The sequence below is a fragment of the Pipistrellus kuhlii genome, unplaced genomic scaffold (assembly GCF_014108245.1).
Source record: "Pipistrellus kuhlii isolate mPipKuh1 unplaced genomic scaffold, mPipKuh1.p scaffold_m20_p_9, whole genome shotgun sequence".
Classification (NCBI taxonomy): Eukaryota; Metazoa; Chordata; class Mammalia; order Chiroptera; family Vespertilionidae; genus Pipistrellus; species Pipistrellus kuhlii.
Window position 1 is genome coordinate 9,322,294 of NW_023425595.1, and position 15,831 is coordinate 9,338,124.

Sequence of the window (15,831 nt, forward strand, 5' to 3'; positions counted from 1 at the left end):
GGCCCCAGGGGGTCCAACCACGCACAGTGCTCTTCTGCACATCTTTTTACCCTCTAGCATACAGGAATAGAAGGCTACATCCCAGAAAACACCAGAGAATGAGAAAAGGTAGCTTCTCTGAAACACTATGGGTAGAAAACCAGGCCCAAGCTTCCTATTTGGATGTAATTTCTAAACATATATCTCTCTCTCCGCCTGACCGGTATGGCTCAGTGGCTGAGCGCCAACCTATGAACCAGAAAGTCACAGTTCGGTTCCCATCAGGACACATGCCAGGCTATAGGCTCAGTACCCAGTAGGGGGCATGAATGAGGTAGCCAATCAATGATTCTGTCTCATCACTGATTTCTCTCTCTCTCTCTCTCGCCCCCCCTCTCCTAAATCAATAAAAAAAAATATTGAATGCATGTCTCTCTGAATAATCCAAATAATGGTCTAAACTGTTTCTCCAAAGATCCAAATCTATACTTTTATATCTCTTGGTTTGCTGAAAAATTTCTATCATGGACACGTAAAGGCTCTTAAAAAGGCAAATTGCTTAAAGGGAGCAACCAGGATACTCCTGATTTCAAAAATCTACTTAGTTATGATATAAGCAGAAACTAAGAGTGCTTGTGCATTGAAGCCTAACCTCTCTTGTTTCTCTTTGGAATCCTAAGACACCTATGAGGAAGCACAAGTTAGCTTACTAGGGAAGAGAAAAGAAACAAGTCATCTTAATCGAGACCAACCAGCCTGCCAACCGCCCCATATGTGCATGAAGCCACTTGTATATATTAGCTTTCTAAGGCTACCATAACAAGTTACCACAAACCCAGAAGCTTAACTTAAATTTACTAGCATTCAGTTTTGCAAGTCAGCAGTCTAACACAGATCTTGAGGGGTTAAAATCAAGATGGTGGCAGAGCTGTGTTCTTTTCTGGGCTCTAGGAGAGAATCTGTTTCCTTGCTTATATGGGTTGCTGGCAGAATTCAGCTGCTTTTAGTTGTAGGATTGAGGTTGGCTGTTAGCTTGAGGGCCATTCCCATCTTCTATCACTGCATCTCTTTGACTGACTCTTCTGCTTTCTCTTCTACTTTTTTTTTTTTTTTAATATATTTTATTGATTTTGTACAGAGAGGAAGGGAGAGAGATAGAGAGTTAGAAACATCGATGAGAGAGAGTCATCGATCAGCTGCCTCTTGCACACCCCCTACTGGGGATATGCCCACAACCAAGGTACATGCCCTTGACCGGAATCGAACCCGGGACTCTTCAGTCCCCAAGCCGACGCTCTATCCATTGAGCCAAACCGGTCTCGGCTGCTTTCTCTTCTACTTTTAAAGGCTCAAGTGATTAAACTGGTAATATTCCACCCAGATAATTCAGAAAGATCTCCCAAACTCAAAATCTGTAACCTTAGTCCTAACTTCAAAGTTCCTTTTGCCACATAAAGAAACACATTCACAGGTTCCGGGATTAGTGGAGATATTTGGCAGGCCATTTTTCTGCCTATTATTCCAACAAACACCAACCACTCCCAGCCAAGACATCAACTAACCACAGGGAGCAGCCAGGTTGGCCCAGAGCAGTTGAACTGTACATTGGACCCAGAGAATTGTGAGAATCAATAAATAAATGCCATTATAAGTCAGAAAATTTGTGGGTATTTTTGTGAGGCAGCAAAAACTAATAAAATGGTCCGTTTTACCACTTCCAAGGGGTCTGCACAATCCTCAACCTGATAACATGAATCTTACCCCCTTCTCTGCTCTAGTTAAGTCGGTTTTCTTTTCCAGTCCAGAACTAGAGGTTATTGCTGAAATTTAACAAAAGTCAGCCTTAGTATTTCAATAGAACCAGAGAGGGACTTATTGATCCACAACTGTAAGCTACATTCATGAAAAATATATATATGCTAGAAGTGTTAGGGAAATATTTGAAGGAATGGTCAAAAGAGACATTTCACTGCCACCCAACTATTTCTCCTCTATACCTGAAGACAACCAAAGGCTAAGCAAGGGTCACTAACCCTTCATTAGCTAACCATGTTTTTTTCAAACAGACTCTCCCTCAAATCTGCTTGTACTTAAAGGTCTGGAAAACTTCAGTAGAACGAAAATGCTAATAGCAAGTTAATGTCCTGTTGGCACTTTTGGCTGACTTCCCTGTGCCTGGGTCTTGCCTATTAATTCAATACTATTCGGATTCTATCTCAAAAAACAAAGGAGGATGGAGACCAGAGGCCTGCCTTCCCCAGACTGATCAGAGCAGCACAGAGCAATTATACCCGAACAGCTTTGTTTGTAATGTAATCACCGCCCCAGCTTTCTTCCCAATGGGATGGCAACAGTGTAATTACCTCTTCAGGATTCATTGTTTAGGAATGTAATTCTTCTACAGGACTCTCTTTTTAGGGGAAAGAAGCTGCAACAAGAATATAGAATTTGTAGCCCCCTTCCCAGCAGCAGTCTTGTGAACTGAACAAATTACTTTTGCTTTTCTTAAACACAGAGTTCACATTTCAGCTCCTCTACCAATAAAGAATCACCCACACCTCATGATAGTTCTGTTTGAAAAGCATCAATTTAAAGCTTTGACTGCTTGAGTTCCAAGTCCTACTCTGTCAGGTATTAGCTATGGTCTTGGACAAATTATTTCATCTTTCTATACTTCCATTTCCTCATTTGTAAAAATGGGTAATGTTTTGAAGATAAAGTGAATAATGTGTGAGATGTGGTTAGAATAGTTCTTGGCATATAATAAGTGCTCTGGAGTTGTTGTTTAACACACAAGAAGCATCATTTCCATAGCCACTGCACTTTGCAAATATGATCCAAAATCATGGTCAAATCTAAGCTTGAGTTACCACAATTTTTCTTTCCACAATACCTTTTACCACTTCAACATGAGGGGCAATGTTCTGGGTAATTTTAAATAATGCTACAGAACTGAGCTGCTGCTCAGGTAAAACTTCACTCTAATAGGCAGGAGTGCCTGTGGATTTTTTTCCATGTAGTCCTTTCATTTGTGGTTCTAGTCTCAGGGGAACTAAAAATCAGTAAGTATTACCAAAAGCAGCCATTGGCAATATGGCAAATTCTGGAGCAAATTCATCTTTCTAGACAGATTTATGTCTGAAAATAAATTATTTCTTTTTACCACATAGGCACAGTACACTCCCTAAATGATACCCTTGTTTTCACTGGAAACTTTGACCTTTTATCTCCTGTTCAGCTTTTCTTCTATTACTTTGTAGCCTAGACCAGTTTAATTTTGTTTAGAAATGTTTTTTTTTTCTTTTTTCTTCTTCTTATGCTTCACCAGCCATGAGCCACAAGAAAATAATGAGTTTGTTTGCTTGGCAATCCCAAAGAACAGAGCCCCTCAGCTGAAGACAGCGGGAGTGACTCTGGGCCCCTTCTGCATGGCACACAGCTGCAGTGGACTAGGCTTAGGATAAACCTAGGACTCAGATCTGAATAGCCCTATAATATTGTTACAGGATATCTGGCTCTGGATGACACTTAATTTCTGGCCACAAGAAACACCCCATGGAATCTCAACATGCCAAGAGGTCGCTGGTCAAGAGGCACCACAAGCAGGTGCCTCTTTCTACATCATGGCTTACATCAAAATATCCATGCTTGCTCTTGGCTTCCAGCTGAGTGGGTTAAGGACCCTGGGAAGAGCTGGGCTTGTGGATTAGCAGGTGTTAAAGAAAGGAAATTAACACCCACAGGTTGGTTCTACTTTGGTAGAGAGGGTGAGAGGTGCTGTCTACCAGCTCTCATGGTATTTCCAGCCTGTTTGGAATAAATGAGGCTGCTTGAGGATATGAAAAGGGAAAAAGAAAGACAAGTTAATGTGAGCTCAGAATTTTAAAAAGAAGGAGGTGGAGGGTTAGCTTCCTACTGATCAACTTACTAGGTAAAAACTGATGGAGTAGATAGGGCAGCAAGTCTTCTCAGAGTTTATACAAGATTTCTAATTTAAATAAAGTAGAGATTTGGCTGCTGTCTCCACTGAAAAAAATGGGCTTTGACCTCACATTTTGGCCTTTTCTTTCCTCATATCTCTTCTGTAGATTTCTATATTGTTGTGTTATTTGTTCTGTGGGTTGCAAAACATGTCAAAGCACATACTAAGCATAACCTAAGTAGAGAGAAGTAAAAGGGTTCTGGCATTAGAGTGGGTACTTTTAGATTAGAAGGCATCATCAGCTAGCACCTTCAATACAAACAGTATTTCTAAGGGGCACACAATCATAGGACTTAAAAAGCTTTGAGATCACTCTAGGTCTAGGGAAGCCTAGAGTACAGAAACCAAAGCACAAGGGGTCTCAATTCAGACATGTTAGCATTTGTTTTAATATAAATATTTTTTCTTGATTTTAGAAAAAGAGGGCAGGAGAGGGTTAGAGCGATAGAAACATTGATCAGCTGCCTCCTGTACGCCTCCTACAGAAGACCAAGCCTGAAACCAGGGCATGTGCCCTGCCTGGGAATTGAATCTGACCTCCTGGTTCATGGGTTAATGCTCAACCACTGAGCCATATCAGGCAGGCTGTTAACATTTCTTTTTCAGGAAGACAATGGAGAATATGTGGGAGACTGGTTAAGAAGTTCAAAGAAAGATTATAGGTTAACTTCTCCTAGCAGAGATGACAAGAATCTGTTTATCTAGCATGAAGGCTTAATGGACTTCTATTTTCTGTTGCAGAAACAGTGCAGGATGCTGAGCTCTCACAGCCAGCTTTGTGTTTATACTTCTACCTTACCATTTAGTACAAGCACAATGCCCACTGTCCTACAGCTGTTTATAAGCATGATAGGTTTGCTCAGTAGATGGAAAGCTTATGAAGAACAGAGATCATGTCTTTTTCACATACTATACCTAACAATAAACCATGTAAACAACAGAAGCTCAGTAATGCTTACTGAACCAAAAAGGCTAGTATGACAACTAAATACTCTGTAGGTAATTAAAAATTCATTTATTTTCCCCATCCTATATAATAAAAACCTAATATGCTGAGTGTCTGGTCATCTGGTTGTCCATTCAACCAATCAAAGCGTACTATGCTAATGATATGCTGAGGCTGCTCAACCACTGGCTATGATAAGCTTCTGCCCTGACCACCAGGGGGCAGACAGCCAACAGGCTGACCAGTCGCTATATGCGCACTGACCACCAGGAAGCAGACACTCTGATTGGTAGGTTAGCTTGCTGCTGGGGTCTGGCCAATTGGGACTTAGTGAGATGGGATACATGCCCTGGAACCCTCCCGCAGCCCCTCCCTGGCTGGCCAACCTCCTGTGTCTCTCTTTGACCCCGATCGTGCATTGGTGGGGTCCTTCATCCTGACCTGAGCCCTCTTGCAATCCAGGGGATGTGGGAGAGCCAGTTTTTGCTGATCCCGCTCAATGCAGCAGCTGCCCCCTGGTGGTCAGTATGCTCCCACAGGGGGAGCACTGCTCAGTCAGAAGCCTGGCTCATGGCTGGGAAGCATAGTAGTGGTGGCGGGAGCCTCTCCCACCTCCACAGCAACACTAAGGATGTCCAACTGCCGGTTTAGGCCTGCTCTCCATGGAGCTGGCAGTCAGACATCCCCTGAGGGCTCCTAGACTGCAAGAAGGGGCAGGCCAGGCTGAGGCGCACGCGCGTGTGCGCGCGCGCGCGCGCGCACACACACACACACACACACACACACACACACACACATGCACACCCAGTGCACAAATTTTGTGCCAAGGACCTCTATTTACTAATAACTCCAGATCAAGAGGAGTTATACACCAGCTCACCAGCACAAACACATCTTGGATTACTAGTATGTGCAACCCCTAATGTGTTACTAAGTCATCTCTTCCCATTCCTCTGCCTCTGCTCCTGGCTTAATGAGTTAATTTAGACCACTGTTTCTCATATTTTAAAGTGCATCAGGATCACTTAAAAGACTCCTTAAAACACAAATTCCTGAGCCCCACAACTAAAGTTCCTGTCTCAGTGGTTCTGGGTAGAGGCCAAAATTTGCATTTGTAACAAGTTCCCAAGTGATGCTAATGCTATTGGTCTAGGAACTACATGCTGAGAATCCCATGTTGCCATAGTTACATAGTTGTACTTGTTCTGTTGAGTGGATGCTTATTTCATCAGCATGGGTTCTGGTGAAATACTGAAAAGGGTTTTTCAAATGCAAACTTTGTGACTCCTCTTCTCTTCCCACCTAGATGCCACTTAGGCAACAGTGAACACATAGGCTTGTCAAACTATCAACACAGGGACCTTCAGATTAACATCTGTAGATGTCACAGCACAAGCCCCCAGTTTTTTTCAACTCGCTGAACATAGAAAGGGGAGATAGCTCTGCTTGGGACCTAGGAAGTACAGCAATGGGGAAAAGGCAGAACAGTGAGATATCATCAATAAGGAGACTGACATAGTTCTCACACTGCTCCCCCCCCCCAATTTATAATAATAACAACATCAACTGAACACTTGTATGCCAAAAAAAAAATACTGTGTTTCACATGAATTAATTCTTTTAATCTTCAAAACAATCCTATAAGCTAGAAACTATTTTTATGACCATTTTACAGATGAAAACAAAACAAAACAAAAACACAAAGTCTCCCAAAAGGTAAAATAAATTAACCAAGATTACATTGCTAAGAAGTGGCAGAGTCCTAGTTGGTTTGGCTCAGTGGACAGAATGTCGGCCTGCAGACTGAAGGGTCCCAGGTTCGATTCCAGTCAAGGGCACAACCTGGGGGGTTGCAGGCGTAATCCCCAGTAGGGGGCATGCAGGAGGCAGACAACGATTCTCTCTCATTGATATTTCTATCTCTCTCTCCCTCTACCTACCTCTCTGAAATCAATAAAAAAAATATATATTTTTTTAAAGTAGCAGAATAATTATTTGAACCTGGACAGTCTGGCTCCAGAGCCCAAACTCTTTGCAATATTGCAAATGACAGCTGTCCTCCTCAAGCTCCACTTCCAACCCCTCATGCTCACAGACCCACTTGAAAGATGAATGGGGACACATTCAGAGTTTCTTCAAACTGTTCCAAAAGACATAAATCCCTGGTCCAAGTCCAGGTTTGAGTTGTGCCCCCTTAGCTATTCTATCAGGATTGGCAGTTAAAGTCTCAGGAGAATTATTAAAGTTTTAGTGGCAAGGCCAAAACAAAACATAGAAAGCAACCACTTCCTGGCTAGACTGTAAACTCCCCAAGGACAGAACCACTTAATTCTTTTATAAGACCCAAGTGCCCTGGAAAATGCTAAGCCTTTAGAAAGTGCTACATACATTTCAAAGTGACAGCACAAAAAGGGTACAGGTGTAAAGCTTCCATGGGGAAAGATCAAGAGGAAATTTCCAGGAGGGAGAAGGGAGGATGGACAAAGGCACATAAAAACTTAGTCACATAATACAAAGGAACAGAAATGTTCATTGGCCTAATAGCCTCCTCTGGGAAAGCCAAAGTAGCACATGCAATTCAGCTTAGAAACTGGGCCCCACAGTTTCTCAATAAGCATACCACTCACTAGCAGTGTATAGCATATGGCATATGGAGATATAGTGAAGAGTTTAGGTGGAGAGGACATTGATGCTCCAGCGATTGGTAGACACCAAATAAGTAAAAGGCCTTGAGTGGTATAAGGCTCTCTGGGAGGAGTGCTGCATTTACTTCTGTTTCCCAGGCAACCAAGCCAGCCCCCTTATCTCCTTCACTCTCATCACTGGGGCAGAATGAAAGGTAATTGGGTTAATTATTAAAGCAGCACTAGCTAGTACCACCACCAATAATTGTCCATTTATCTGGGATTTATAAATAGCCATCTTACTTGATGTTGGAATGTGCCTCTCACTTTACTTGCCTGGCTACTGGATAAGAGAGAGGACAGAACATGCAGATAAAGGGTCCAACACCAGAATTATTATTCATTTCTGTTCATACTCATTTAAGTATAACATGCCCTTAAACTGTGTCCACTACACTACTATTCATCTTTCCCAGATTTGCCAATTCAAGTGAAGATCCGATATACAGTAATTAAGTAACTTGTTATATTAGAGACATATGATATTAAGTTGAAAAACCAGGCTAATTCCTAAAAGTTGTCAAGCCCAAGGCCCCAATGCCCACCTACTTGGCCAAAACAGACTAGATAGGGCTCCTGGAAGTATTTCCCTAAAGTACCAAGGAAGAAGGGACATCTAAGAGAGGATTTGCGTTTCTAAAAGAAATAAGAGAGGCAAAAGACAGGAAAAAAATAAAGTTAACAAGGAAAAGTAAATTCTTTCATAAGAGGTAGTTCTATCTTACCCACAAAGGCAACAAACATAAGGGTGCCTGGACAATGAAAATACATAAGAAATCAACAACAAAAGGAAATTTCAGAAATTCAGAAGTATACGAAAACTGAAGAACATAATCCTATACACTCCTAAAATATACATTGTAGAGTTACATTAGCTTTAAATGTATGTATGCCTCTTTAAGTACAGGTTCAGAATATGTGTTGTCTATTGGATCAAAAAAGAAATCTAAGAGAAATTAGAATGGCTGGGCACAAAGCCATTGCTAGCCCAGGACACTCGACCAGGCCCCAATGACCTGTGGCTAGGAGCAAAAAAAAAAAAACAAACCTGACACTTCCCATTGGTTTTAATCAAAATACTAAATTAAGTACATCAGGCCAACCATCTGCTGGGAACAGATGCTCATTAGGATGAAAGTCAAAAAGATGAGGCAGGCCAGATAACTAATACCCTACATTACCCAGGTCCCAAGCCTTCAGAAGATATTTGTTCTTCCAGAAATTACCAGGAATATATCAAATGCCAGAGCTTCTCATTTCAGTTTTATGAGCCTCAAACATGCAGAAAAATATTATAAGCTTAACATTTTGGCAGATCCTCCACTTGAACTCAGGTAAAACATGGCACAGAAGGCAGAATAGAGTTATTTTAAGTCAGGCAGACCAACCTGGTTTAAAATTCCAGGACTACTACCTCTCAATGTGTTTTACTGTGCAAATGACATAACTTCTCTGAACCTCAGTTTTCTTCCCTGTAGAATCGAAATGCACCATCTACTTCATAGGGCTGTTATAATGATTAAAGGAGATAATGAATAGGAAAGCACTTAGAACAGTACTTGGCTCATAGTAGGCACTCATTAATCTTACCTCCTTCTTTATTATCAGTTGCTGTTATGACAGAGCTAGAGTTGTCTGCTAAAATGTCAGCCGAGGGAGCTCTTAAGATTTTAGTGTGTTCCCCCAAAAAATATACCTGGTAGAGATGCAGTAGCTTTAAATGTATTTATACCTCTTTAAGTACAGGTTCAGAATTTACATTCTGAAGAAGGGGCATAAGGTGGTTTGATGGGTACTGGAGGCCCCCAGGAACTACAGAATTGTGAGGAATGGATCAAGATAGGTAGAAGAGCCGAAACCGGTTTGGCTTAACGGATAGAGCATCAGCCTGTGGTCTGAAAGGTCCCGGGTTTGATTCCAGTCAAGGGCATGTACCTTGGTTGTGGGGACATCCCCAGTAGGGGGTGTGCAAGAGGCGGTTGATCGATGATTCTCTCTCATCGATGTTTCTAACTCTCTATCCCTCTCTCTTCCTCTCTGTAAAAAATCAATAAAAAATATATTAAAAAAAAAAAAAAGATAGGTAGAAGAGATGAACATTCACAGACTATCAAAACACTTCTCTGAAGTAGGCTCTTATAGGAGGAAGTGGGAAGAATGGATCTTAATTTTTTACAAATCCACTTTTGTTGATGATTTTGAATGGCTTTGGCTAGAGTCCACTGGAGACTCATTTGCCACCATAATACTGGTCATGCCTTCTAAAATTACAGGTATTTATATGCTTTTGTCCTTCAGGTCTGTCAAATTTCCATTTGTTGCCCTTGCAAAAAGCCACTCACCACACAAACTTTTGCTTTATGTTTGGAGCTAAGAAGCAAACAGCAAGACTGAGGCATAGCCAACAGCCTAGACTTTGAGCTACAGGAGGGCAGGGGTCATATTCACTCTGGTAGCCTAGAATAGTACCTGGCACATTGGTGCAAAACAAATATCTGCTGAATGTAATTGTTATGAGACCATCACAACCTCATTCCAATCATACAAGAGGAAATACCTTACCAGGAAAATTGAGAGTGCTTACTGCTAAAAGGCCAATTTGTCTTTCGCTTCAAAAGCCATTATTATATCAGTGATATTACAAGATCACAAGTTTAATAAAACATAAAACATCTGTGTCTAGGAGGGCACAAAGGCTCGAGGAAAGGGCTGTTACATAATAAGATTTTCCTCAGCAAGCACCACTATATTCATAGAAAGTTATGTCTAAAAGCCACTTTAGCCGAGACCAGTTTGGCTCAATGGATAAAGCGTCGGCTTGGGGACTGAAGGGTCCCGGGTCTGATTCCGGTCAAGGGCATGTACCTTGGTTGTGGGCATATCCCCAGTAGGGGGTGTGCAAGAGGCAGCTGATCAATGACTCTCTCTCATCGATGTTTCTAACTCTCTATCTCTCTCCCTTCCTCTCTGTACAAAATCAATAAAATATATTAAAAAATAAATAAATAAATAAAAATAAAAGCCACTTAAAATCCAGGCATACTTCATTTTATTTTGCTTAGTTCACTTTATTATGTTTCATAGATGTTGCCCCCTTTTTAGAAAAAAGTAAATTGAAGGCATAACCCTCTACCAACAAAGAGATTAAAACTCACTTTATTACGGTTATCTGAAATCAAAACCACAATATTTACAAGGTATGTATACCTATAGAGGAACTAAAATGAGTAAGAAAAATCCTGAAGATCAGCAAGTTCCCTGAGGGTGTTTTTTCTGTTCCAGAGTAAGATCCTGGAAAAAGAATGCTATTTTGAAGCTTTGTCCTTTAAAGTAACTATGGGGAGGCAGATTAGGAAGCTCTGGAATCTCACTGCCTGGTTCAGTTCTGGCTCCCCTACCAGCTGCATTACTTTGGGCAAGTTGACCTTCTAGGCTTTAGTATCCTTTACTGTTACATAACAGATAAGATTGATTACTATGAGAGAGATGAAATTCCTGGGAAAAAAGCACTTAAACCACTCCCTACAGTTTCATATATAGCAAGCACTCAATGTTAGGCTTTCTTTGGTTGCTGTTGTTGTTATTATTGGACTTTACTCAATAGAAATACAAGGTAAGACAACTGTCAATAGAAACTGGAGAGACATCCAAATATCCTATATAATAAATGGCTAATATGCACATCGACCGAACGACAGGTCGCTATGATGAGCACTGACCACCAGATGCTCAGCGCAGGAGCTGCTCCCTGGTGGTCAGTGTGACAGAAGCCAGGCCCACAGCTGGCAAGCACAACAGCGGTGGCAGGAGTCTCTCCATCCTCTGAGACAGCACTAAGGATGTCTGACTCAGGCCCACTCCCCGCACCCCTGAGAGCTCCTGGACTGTGAGAGGGCACAGGCTGGGCTGAGGGACCCCACTTCCCAGTGTACGATTTCGTGTACTGAGCCTTTAGTCCTATACAATAAAAGGGTAATATGCAAAATGATCCTAATGATGGAACAACCAGTCACTATAATGTGCACTGACCATCAGGGGGCAGACACTCAATGTAGGAGCTGCCCACTGGTGGTCAGTGCACTTCCACAGGAGGAGTGCCAGTCAGCCAGAATCTGGGCTGATGGCTGCGAGCATAGTGGCAGTGGAGGGAGCCTCTCCCACTCCCAAGGGCTCCTGAGGTGCCAGAGGGATGTCTGACTGCCAGCTTAGGCCTGATCACCTGGGGAACAGCAGGTGGACATCCTAAGCCGGCAGGGGGACATCCCCCAAGGGGTCCTGGACTACGAGAGGGCACAGACCGGGCTGAGGGACTCCCCCACCCCCACTGAGTGAATGAATTTTGTGCACTGGGCATCTAGGCTATAAATAATGAAGGCTTTTAAGGAAAGAGCAATGGGCACTATGTAACATGTACTTGAGAAGATGGGAGAAGCTAGTCTAATTATGAATGGAAACCTTATGCTAATTTAACTCAAGAATAACATTCTTTAAAAAAACCTAGACTTCCCTCCCCCTTTCTAACTTTGTTAGAGAACTTTTCTTAGTAGAAACAACTGGCTGCTGGAACACAACCCCAATATTCAAATGTATCCATAAGTGGAATTGGGTCACTTAAGAGTCAGACCTCTGGGCATAAAGTAGGGAACAGAAAATGAAGGTAGAGTTATTAAGTCAAAAGAGAAAAAAATAACATACAGCTGTTCCAAAAAAACTAAATGCCAAGAAACAGAGATTTCTCCAGCAGTAGAGGAGCAGGAGGTGCTGTGTGGGGTGGTAGAGGCAGATGTCTGGAACAAAGAAGGGTGGAGAAGAGCTCCATAGTACTGTCTGGCAGCAAGTGATTATATGCCAGCGAAGAGCTTCTACATGTCCCCACCCAAAGTGACAAGCAAGGAGAATCAGAGCCACGGGATCTGTTTACCAACTCAGGCCAGAAACTTCCTCAGGTCAGGAGACCGTGGTGTAGTATGCTCCCAGCCAAGCCTGGGCCCAAGAAGTCCTGATCTCCAACAGAGAAAGCACGAATGTTTCTGGGAATTCTAGACCTTGACATTGGGTCAAGGATACTGTTCAGGGGAGGCCAGATCTCATGCCTTCCAGCTGTCGTAGCAGCTTCATTAGAAATCACATTCTCACCCTAGTTGGTCTGGCTCAGTGGATAAGAGAGTCAGCCTGCAAAATGAAGAGTCCCAGGGTCTGGTCAAGGGCATGTACTTCAGTTGTAGACTCCTTCCCAGCCTGGGTCCTGGTCAGAGATCGTGCAGGAGGCAACCAATTGATGTGTTTCTCTCACATCGATATTTCTCTCTGTCTTTCCCTCTCTCTAAAAATCAGTGAAACCCAACCAGCATGGCTCAGTGGTCTAGCACTGATCTATGAACCAGGAGGTCATGGTTCGATTCCCAATCAGGACACATGCCTGGGTGGCGGGCTCAATCCCCAATGTGCGGGGTGCAGGTGGCAGCCAATCAATGATTCTCTCTCATCAATGATTCTCTTTCTCCCTCTTCCTTGCTCTCTGAAATTAAAATAAAAGAAGTCATATTCTCCCACCTGACAGTGCCACTGGCTCACATACAGAGCCCTACCTTTATCCAATAGGTGGCCCAGATTTTCTAAAACATAAGTATTGCTTATGAAAGATACACTTTAAAAATTAAAGATATATTTAAATGCCCTGATTTTAAAAAATACTTCATTGATTTTAGAGAGAGAAGGGATAGTGAAAAATGGGATGACACTCAACCAACTGAACCACACTGGTCAGGGCATGACTTGATTTTTATACTTTTTATGCCTTCACATACATAAATTTACAAGTCGGCAATAGAAGTGGTAGGAAGGGAGGAAAAGAGTGTAATGAAGAAATAACCTTTATGGGGGGGGAGATTTCTGGATTATTTCCTTCTTCAGACTGCCCAGAAGCAGCAGCACACACTATGTCTCAGAGCTCAGTTGCGTCGTGAATCTTAGTCCATGTCACTAAGCTCTCCAGCTACATAAAAATGCCTCAATTGGGCTTATCCAGCCCATTTCTGTTCTGTGGAGATTTCTGAGCCAGCTCTAAGCGCCTCTCCTCCTTTCTTAGAAGATTCCACAGTGCCTGGAAACACCATGTGCTGCAAAGGGTAGGAGAGGTATGCATTAAGTCCCTAATTAAATCACAGGATCTGGCTCAGGGGTATCTCACCAAATGGAACTTCAACAGACACTCTATCATTCAATAGCCAGAATCTAATTGCTAGATTAAGGGGGAAAAATGGTTTCAATGGGAGTGAAGGGTGGGAAGAGGGCGGGATTTGAAAATGTTTGAAGGAAGTAGGAATATGCAAGAGAAACAGCTTTCTTTAATCTTGCAGTTTCTTGCTTTGAAGTAAGGAACTGAGTTCAGCTCAGTTTTTGTCCAGGTGGCAAGATGCTGTCAAATCAATATAAGGAGGGGAAAGCTTTACCTGGCTCCCTGCCCCTTCAAATTTTCATAATCCAAAGAAACATTTCCTTACCTGCCAGGACCCTGTTAACAGAAGAGTGAGTAGCCAAGCCAGGCTGTCCACGTTCATGAAAAATTCCAGCATAAGGCAAGTACTCAGGCAGCAAGAAACGCCTACAAGAAGGAATCACATGTGAAAAGCCTAATAAAGACCACCATAAAACAAGGGAGATATATTATGAATCAATGCTAACGAATCCACTAGACCTAGGAATCCACAGAAGCCCAGAGTGGAGTAAAAATTCCTAAGATTTGTACATTCACGGAATTGTACCTCCTCCTTGATATTTCTTCTAAAGTTCCCCAGGGCTTTTATTCTTGAATAGGATGCTCTCAATACCACTATTCTCTCTCTTTTTACTGTGGCAAATCATCTCTTGTCAAGTCTTTAGGTAGCAGGGCTGGAAAATAGGCTCACTAGAAAATAATTCCAGATATGAACAGTCCAAAGACCAAAAAGTAGGTTTAAAAACTAAATCCCAGGTGTTCATAAAGGCTCCTTCATAAATGTCTCTCATAAAAGCTAACTATCTAGTTCTTACCTTGGTACAAAGCGTCCCAGTGAAGGTGCAGACATCCGGGCGTTGCGTGGAGCTCGGTGCCTGGATCTGTCACCATTGTCCCTGGAGGAAACAAAAAAACTGCACGTAAGAGAGTCACTAAAGCAGAATCAGCCACCAGCCCAACAAAAATGAGAATCCCTCCAACTAAATTCCTACACCAAGGGGAAGACCCCAGAGAAATCAGTGATTTGTTTGCTTACTAATTTGGGTGGCACATTCATATACTCTATTTCTGGAATACCTCAACTAAATGATCCAGGAGCATTTATTTCAGTAACCAAGACTGTAGGGAGCAGCTATAAGGTCAAGTCCCAGACTGACCTGTGGCAGAGCCACATACAAGTCCCAGCTTAGAGGACAGAGCCCTCCTAGTACAATTAAGTTTGACCTTACAGTCCTCCCTTGTGCCTAGGTAGCTAATGGGCTATGGGAGTGCAGGAAGTGCTGCCAAAACAAGGCTTGAGTAACGAAATAGATTTGAAACTCTTTCAACATGTTGACCACTCCCCTTGTTTTGCTTTGTGTGACCTGACTATAAAATAAAGCTTTGGCTTACAATCTGTGTCACTGTTTCCTCATCCAGGCACAGTGATCCAAAATAGCCCCAACTATATTCTCTTATCTGTTTTTCTTTAATCGTTCACTGTCCCTCCTCAGGTTCACCCCTGGCTGTGCTGGATGCGGTTCATAAAGGGTTTTTCTTTAATTAATAAGGTCTCTGCTGCTTCTGAAACTGAAGCCAGGCTTAGATCTTCTAAAGGATCTGGAATGGATATTTTTTTAAGTTGAAAGATAGAGAAATTTTGGCTTTTGGGGATCTTAAAGGAAAAAAACTTCCCTCACTGATTTCATCCAAAAAATAGTTATCTTTCAATGAATCTGTTTAGGTCCTTGGTGTGGAAAAATCACTAATAAGTGAAAGACACTAAGTAGTCTTTTCTTTTAGAGACAGAAAAATGGACAATGACAATGAATTATTTGACAATACAAATAGGTCAGTTGAGTAAAAAAAAAAAAGTCTAGGTGTTTTCTTTAGAGTCTGTAATAACCACCATTTATGAAATAGCTACTAAATTCTAATACAAATGCTATTAATATGTTATCCCATTTAATACTTTTAGCTATTCCATGAGATATTATTAGCTCTATTTTACAAATAAAGAAACTAAGGACCCGCCAAAACCGGT

At 42.1% G+C, this 15,831-nt stretch overlaps 1 protein-coding gene across 14 annotated transcripts in view; it reads right to left on the minus strand.

The window, feature by feature from the left end:
- AMBRA1 (autophagy and beclin 1 regulator 1) overlaps positions 1-15,831 on the minus strand; it is a 161,360-nt gene that overhangs the window by 69,189 nt on the left and 76,340 nt on the right. For all 14 annotated transcript variants that reach the window (XR_006740924.1, XM_045578093.1, XM_045578095.1 and 11 more), the window contains 2 exons: positions 14,624-14,704; positions 14,095-14,195 (listed from right to left, as the gene is read on the minus strand). Coding sequence is in view for 13 of the 14 variants with exons in the window: in XM_045578093.1 (XP_045434049.1) it covers positions 14,095-14,195; positions 14,624-14,704 (182 nt within the window). In the remaining variant the exon portion in view is untranslated. The remainder of the gene's footprint in view (positions 1-14,094; positions 14,196-14,623; positions 14,705-15,831) is intronic.